Raw genomic sequence first — 6,999 nt, forward strand, 5'->3', positions numbered from 1 at the left:
TACAATGCGGTGTATACCGTATCCGGGCAATTACCCTCCGAGGGCAATTACCCCCGGCCAAATACTGGTTAGTGGTAAGTTTAGAGCAAAGATTAGGGTTAGGGTTAGGAGTTTGGAATAGGGTAAGGGTTGGGTTCAGGATTAGGATTAGTGCCAGGAAAAGGGTGCGGGGTAATTGCCCAGGGGGAAATTGCTCTAGACCCGGGTACGCAAGTGGGTGAGGTATGAATATGCCATGCATTGATGGGTGGAACAAACTTCTATTTTCTTTTCTTTTTTAAGTAGGAAGACAAGTGTTTGTGTATCACATCCAGTGTGACATATTCACCACTGAGATTCAGCAAAAAGGGAGATAGTCACAACGATAGGCATAAGACATCAGCAATTAGTACAGCTGTAGCAGATTGTAACAATGCTGGTTACACTATAAAGTGGCCTACTGTTCAACCTTTACAAACAAAAGGTATTACATGTATTACATGTCAGGCAATCATTCAAAATCGAGAACATGGAACATACATGGAACATAAAACTGTTCATGTATGTCTGACTCCAAACAAACGCTTAGTATTTATAGATAATGTATGTCATGTGTGTGTGTTCTGTGTGTGTGTGTGTGTGTGTGGGTGGGTATGAGTATGAATGTGTTTGCATATATGTATGAGTATAGGTGTACACACCTAGAATCAACATGGTTGGCATAAACAAAGACACACAATAATGCAGGAAAACTTCATCTTAAACCTATACAAAATGATGCATAAATCCGGATCAACTCCTTACCTAGGATGTGTATACATTTACTAAAATATCAGAGCGAGATATGTAAGAAAGGATATGTACGTGTACATGAAATTTGATTATGATAATCCAAGTACCATTGTACCTTACTGTATATTCGATATATGTGTCATAAAATAGCTCAGTTTACAAAGTAACAAAGTTACATGTACTAAGACCACACACACATTTAGCTGCTCAATTATGTTGACAGCAATCATGACAAAATGTACTAGTACACGGCACATGGTTTTGCGGAGGAGGGTGAGGGAGTTGTCCATGGTCACTGAGTGCAGAGACATCATATTATGGTGGCACTGAAGGTGGGAGATTCCTCAGAGCAGTGTCGTGACCAGGGATCAGAGCACGATCATCATTGCCCGGGAGATCGTCAGCCAGTGATGTGGGGTAATCGTGTGAGAGCTCACCATCAACAATGAGCTGACCGCCAGGAGCAACAGGGTGGTGCTCAGGAACTGGTCGATCCTCACAGACTGGATGGTCATCATTAGTGATAGGAAGTCCAGGGGACTCTAGAAGCAGAACCTCTTATCTGTGAGGGCACGATCACCAGCAAGCTGACAGCACGATGTCATGAGACATCACTCTGGTACCAGGAGTCTTGATGCTGTCTTTTTGGTCATGCAGGAGATGTCTGCTACAGACTGGCAGCTGTCTTCATCATCTGGGGGATCCTCGTCGCGAACAGGGGGGTCGTCGTTGATGATCGGGTTCCCGTCATTAGAGAAGATGGGGATAGAATTGCGGATGTCAGGAAGAATGTCGAAACCATGTACAGCTCAGACGATTGGTGGTCAGTGGGTCATGGGCTGTGCGGAAGTAATTCTTGGGTGATGGACGACAGTCTGTGGTATTGACTATCAGGATCTGCAGGAATGTTGTAATCAACCATGATGGGGTGTTACTGCAGTTGAAGCTATGTTTGCTAAGCGGAAAGCCTGGCAAACCAACATCAACTAGGGAATTCTCACAGTCATCGATCAGGGGATCACAGGCAATTGGAATGTCATCCATGGAGGTTGGCGCAAGCACGTACTCAGTCGACGCGCACCGCGGTTTGCAGGCAGAACTATCGCCAGACTCTAACATGTTCAAAGAACAGAACATTTTACCTTCAAATTCCTGCGAATGGGCACAAATAACTGACTGAACCGAGAAACACTTGGTGACATTGTAGGAATGTATCATAATGCACACATGAATGCTCAATGAAGTACAGAATAACTGCCAAGCGACTCTGGGCTACTGAAATCAGACAAACTCAAATTGTGATTTGACCTCTTGCTACTAACAACTGAAGGGCTAGGCGGGCTGATTCTTGGTGATTGTCTAGTGCTCAATGGGAATCAATGGAGTGGGGCCCCTTAGGCGGTTGGCTGGCATACTTGTCACCTTCCGGCAGCTCCTGCATCCTGTCTCGCCTCCAGCCGTCTCGACTTCGTCTTGCCACTGGACCCGGCGTCTCAGGATGAGAGAGTGAGGCTGATCCTGCGCAAGTCTCCTTCACTTTAATCAAAGTTTAGCGCAAGTCATGACATCGCCAATTTGGCAACCTTCAAGTCCTATGGCGATAGGGGAGCGGTGAAGCAGCAGGTGCGGATACACTGGGAGCTGTAGTCGTAAACCTACACACAGGCGGCTCAGGACATGTGGTCGCTCTTTACTGGACCGAGGCGGCAGTGGAGTTCGGCAGCCTTCTGAGCGACCGAGCAGCCCTCTTGAGGATCGCTCTGCTCTCCTCCTCAGCAAGAGGACGGGGCTAGAAAAGGTGCCCTAAACATAGTCTGCCTCATCTTACCCTGGCCAGCATACCGCGGCTGGAGGGGATCCCCCTCTAGCGGTCGAAACACAAGAAAAATGAAAACAAAAGCGCTCACCCTAGCATCATGGAATGTGAGAACTCTACTTGATGACACGAAAGCAAACAGGCCAGAGAGACGCACTGCGCTGGTCACCAGAGAACTGGCTCGCTACAATGTTGACATAGCTGCTCTTAGCGAAACACGGTTAGCAGAGAGAGGTCAGCTAACTGAAAATGGTGGTGGCTACACATTCTTCTGGAGTGGACGTAGCAGTAAAGAGAGAAGAGAGGCGGGTGTTGGATTTGCTGTCAAATCCATCCACGTGCAGAAACTAGCAAGCATCCCTGTGGGACTCAATGACCGTCTGATGTCAATGCATCTCCCACTTGGAAAGAAGAGAAGTGTAACCATCATTAGTGCCTATGCTCCGACCATGACAAATCCTGATGAGGTCAAGGACAAATTTTATGAGGAACTTGATTCTCTCATCGCTTCTTCAAAGTCTGAAAAGCTCATTATCCTTGGTGATTTCAATGCTCGAGTAGGGGCCGACTATCATGCCTGGCACAATGTTATAGGAAAACATGGCATTGGAAACTGTAACGGCAACGGGCACCTCCTCCTCAGATTTTGCTCCTCTCATAACCTAGTAATCACCAACACCATGTTTCGACTACCGACTTGGAACAAGACCTCATGGATGCACCCTCGTTCGAAGCATTGACATCTTAGTGATCGTCAGGGCGAGGGACAGGCAGGACGTGAGAGTGACTAAGGTCATATGTGGTGCTGACTGCTGGACGGATCATCGCCTGATCATTTCAAAGATGAAACTCTTAATCCAGCCCAAGAGAAGGCCACAGGGCCAGTAAGTAAAAAAGAGACTGGATGTCAACAATCTCAAAGACCCCAAGAAGCTGCAAGACTTCCAAGAACACATGCATAACCACCTAGCAAACCTTCAGCTAAACCAGTCTAGCATTGAGGATCAGTGGGCAACCTTTAGGGATGCTGTTCACTCTGTCGCCCTTGAATGCCTTGGTCCAGCCACTAGGCACCATCAAGACTGGTTTGATGAAAACGACGCAGAAATTCAGGAGCTCTTAGATACTAAACACAACCTTCTACGTCTACATCAGAATGATCCCTCCAGCATGGCAAAGAAAGCTGCATTCACCAAGGCCCGCAGCAAGGTCCAAGCAAAACTACGCCACATGAAAGATCTTGGCTTACTAGTGCCAAGGCCGATGAGATCCAAAGCTTTGCCGACAGAAACGACATGAAGAACTTCTATGATGCCCTGAAAGCAGTCTATGGGCCAAAACCGTCCGGATCATCCCCAATTCTCAGTGCTGATGGTTCTACGCTGATCACAGAGAAGAAGCTGATTCTAGAAAGATGGGCTGAACACTTCAACAGCGTACTAAATCGACCAGCCCAGATCAACAATGAAGCCATCAATCGCCTCCCCCAGGTGCCCATAAATCACAAGCTTGATGTGCCCCCTTCAAAGAAGGAAATCGAAACAGCCATCACACAGCTGTCTAGTGGGAAAGCCCCAGGCTCTGATTCCATCCCTGCTGAAGTGTACAAAAAGGGTGGCCCAATCACCCTCATTAAGCTCACCAATCTGTACCAGTCCATGTGGAGCAAAGAACAGTTACCACAAGAATTCAGAGATGCTACAGTTTTTCACATCTACAAACGGGAAGGAAATCGCCAGGCTTCTGACAACCATCGAGGTATCTCCCTCCTGTCTATAACAGGCAAGATCCTGACCCGAGTCATCCTCAATCGCTTACTGGAACATCTGGAGCAGGGTAATCTCCCAGAAAGTCAATGCGGCTTCCGTGCAGGTCGAGGGACCACATGATATTTGCTGCCCGAAGTGCATTGAGCAGCATCGTGACTTATACACAACCTTTGTCGATCTGACCAAGGCCTTCGACACGGTTAGTCGTGAGGGACTCTGGAAAATTATGGGAAAGTTTGGCTGCCCCCGAAGTTCATCACAATTGTCCGCCAGTTTCACGATGGGGATGACTGCCAAAGTTCTTGACAATGGTGAACCCTCCAGTGCCTTTCCAGTGACAAATGGAGTCAAGCAGGGCTGTGTCCTGGCCCCGACACTATTCAGCATGATGTTCTCGGCAATGCTCTCAGACGCCTTCAAGGACTGCGAACCTGGCATCAACATTAGGTACAGGTCGGATGGAAAGCTCTTTAATCTTAGGCGCTTGAAGGCCATCACGAAAGTGAAAGAGACCGTCATCAGAGACTTCTTGTTTGCTGACGACTGTGCACTCAATGCCAATGGTGAGGACGAGACGCAGTTGCAGATGGACATATTCTCCTCAGCCTGTGACAACTTCGGCCTCACCATCAGCACCAAGAAGACTGAGGTGATGTTCCAACCAGCTCCAGGGAGCCAGTACCACAAACCACAAATCCAGGTGAACGGACAGACTCTGCAGGCAGCAAAGACCTTCACCTATCTGGGCAGTACCCTCTCCAACTGTGTCACAATTGATGCTGAGCTCAACAACAGGATTTCTAGAGCCAGCAGTGCTTTTGGGAGACTCAGAAAAAATGTTTGGGAGAGGAGAGGGATCAGCCTTTCAACAAAGCTGAAAGTCTACTGTGCAGTTCTCACCACGCTTCTCTATTGCTGCGAAACTTGGACTTTGTACTGGAGACATGAGAGGCAAATCAACCATTTCCATATGCGATGCCTCCGCAACCTCCTTCGCATCCGCTGGGAGGATAAAGTTCCGGACACAGAGGTACTGAAGCGGGCAGGCATCCCTAGCATCATTACCAAAATCCGCAAGGCCCAGGTGAGATGGGCAGGCCACGTCACCCGCATGTCTGACGACCGCATCCCGAAAAAGCTTTTCTATGGGGAACTCGCTGATGGGAATAAACGTAAGGTGGGAGGACAAATGAAGCGCTTCAAAGACAACCTGAAGTTCTACCTAAAAGACTTCTCCATCAACACCGAGTCCTGGGAGGCACTTGCCGCAGGTCGCCCTTCCTGGCGCCACGCTATTGCTGTAGGGGCCCGTAGAGCAGAGGAGCAGCGCGTCAAGCAGGCAGAGCACAAACGCCAGATGCGAAAAGCAAGAGCAGCCAACCCCAGCAGTGTAGCCCCTACCCACTTCTGCCCTACCTCTGGGAGAGGCTTTCTTGCCCAGATTGGCCTCATCAGCCACCTCCAAACCCATTGAGCCAATGTTATTGATGTTATTATTGATGTTATTGGTCATCCTCGAGAACGAGGGACGAACACACACACACACACACACACACACACTAACACTGGGAACGGGACAATGAATATGATCACACGGTTCAGGGAGGGTGTCACTCATATCAGTAGATGGTACTATACCAATATTCGGAACACTCACACATAAAACATGGATCCATCACTGAATATTACCAGCCGTCTTGCTGGTCGGGCAAGAATGTAATTTGACTCCATGAATGGCATACCTGCCACTATGCCAACACCAAGATCTCTCACAACTACACCTTAAAATTGCAGCGGTAGACCATTGCAAAATAAGCTGAACTCTGTGAGGCCTAACACACTGCATCCTAGTACATCTTCAAGCTGATCACTGTGCTCATCCACGAACACATCACAATCAAGCTCAACAACTACCGATTCACTTATCATATTGAATTGTGATCCATTTCTCAGACTCACATAGACCACATGATCAACTTTCTCTCCGAGAAAATGAGGAGTAGAGATCAGCATTCTTGTGACTAGTAGACTTATTACTACTGATTTCCAAGCTGGAAAACAACCCTAGCGTAGATGGGGCCGATTTGTGCCACTTCGTTGGCACAGGGGGCGCGGACTTGGGCCCGTTAATCGGGCTGCACCTTTTAGCTATCGCATCCGGCATAATAAATGCACGGGACTAACCTAACCACAACTTCCAAACTTAGGATAAATACCTGTCGTTATCACAACAAATTACAGTTGAACTCTGGGCCTCTATCTATACAGAGCACGATTTCCTCAAGTTCGGCACGATGCGAGTCTACTGGCTTGTAGATTCGACCCAGCGCTGCCACCAGGCCATTAAATGAGAAAATAACCAGCGACTCGAGATACCGGTACTTAACACTGATAGCAGTTGGGGCCTAAGGGCTCGAAATGGATTGTTTGGTTCAGATTCTTCCAAAAGCACCAAAGTTGGCTCACAGAGCCCTTATAATCCATCATACTCTTTCGATTTTTGATGAGCGCCAAGACTAAAAAACCCCTGGGGACGCCATATTGGTGAAATCCAATATGACCGACATCCGGGTTACAAGTCAAATGCAGTTACAAAATTGAAAGGGTTTATTTAAGTAATGAATCCCATTTTGAGGGATTTAA

General features: G+C 47.7%; 2 protein-coding genes across 2 annotated transcripts; both read left to right on the forward strand.

The window, feature by feature from the left end:
• Nucleotides 1–2,658: 2,658 nt before the first annotated feature.
• Nucleotides 2,659–3,327, forward strand: LOC140245893 (craniofacial development protein 2-like). Its single transcript, XM_072325372.1, has one exon. It carries the CDS (start codon nucleotides 2,659–2,661, stop codon nucleotides 3,325–3,327), a length of 669 nt encoding a protein of 222 aa, XP_072181473.1.
• A 1,309-nt stretch (nucleotides 3,328–4,636) lies between these two features.
• On the forward strand, nucleotides 4,637–5,830 carry LOC140245894 (uncharacterized). Its single transcript, XM_072325373.1, has one exon. It carries the CDS (start codon nucleotides 4,637–4,639, stop codon nucleotides 5,828–5,830), a length of 1,194 nt encoding a protein of 397 aa, XP_072181474.1.
• Nucleotides 5,831–6,999: the final 1,169 nt, after the last annotated feature.

Source organism: Diadema setosum, unplaced genomic scaffold (assembly GCF_964275005.1).
Source record: "Diadema setosum unplaced genomic scaffold, eeDiaSeto1 scaffold_53, whole genome shotgun sequence".
Lineage (NCBI taxonomy): Eukaryota > Metazoa > Echinodermata > Echinoidea > Diadematoida > Diadematidae > Diadema > Diadema setosum.

Coding starts and splice junctions, on each gene's coding strand:
- LOC140245893 (XM_072325372.1), top strand. CDS start 2,659: ATGAAAACAAAAGCGCTCACCCTAGCATCATGGAATGTGAGAACTCTA.
- LOC140245894 (XM_072325373.1), top strand. CDS start 4,637: ATGGGGATGACTGCCAAAGTTCTTGACAATGGTGAACCCTCCAGTGCC.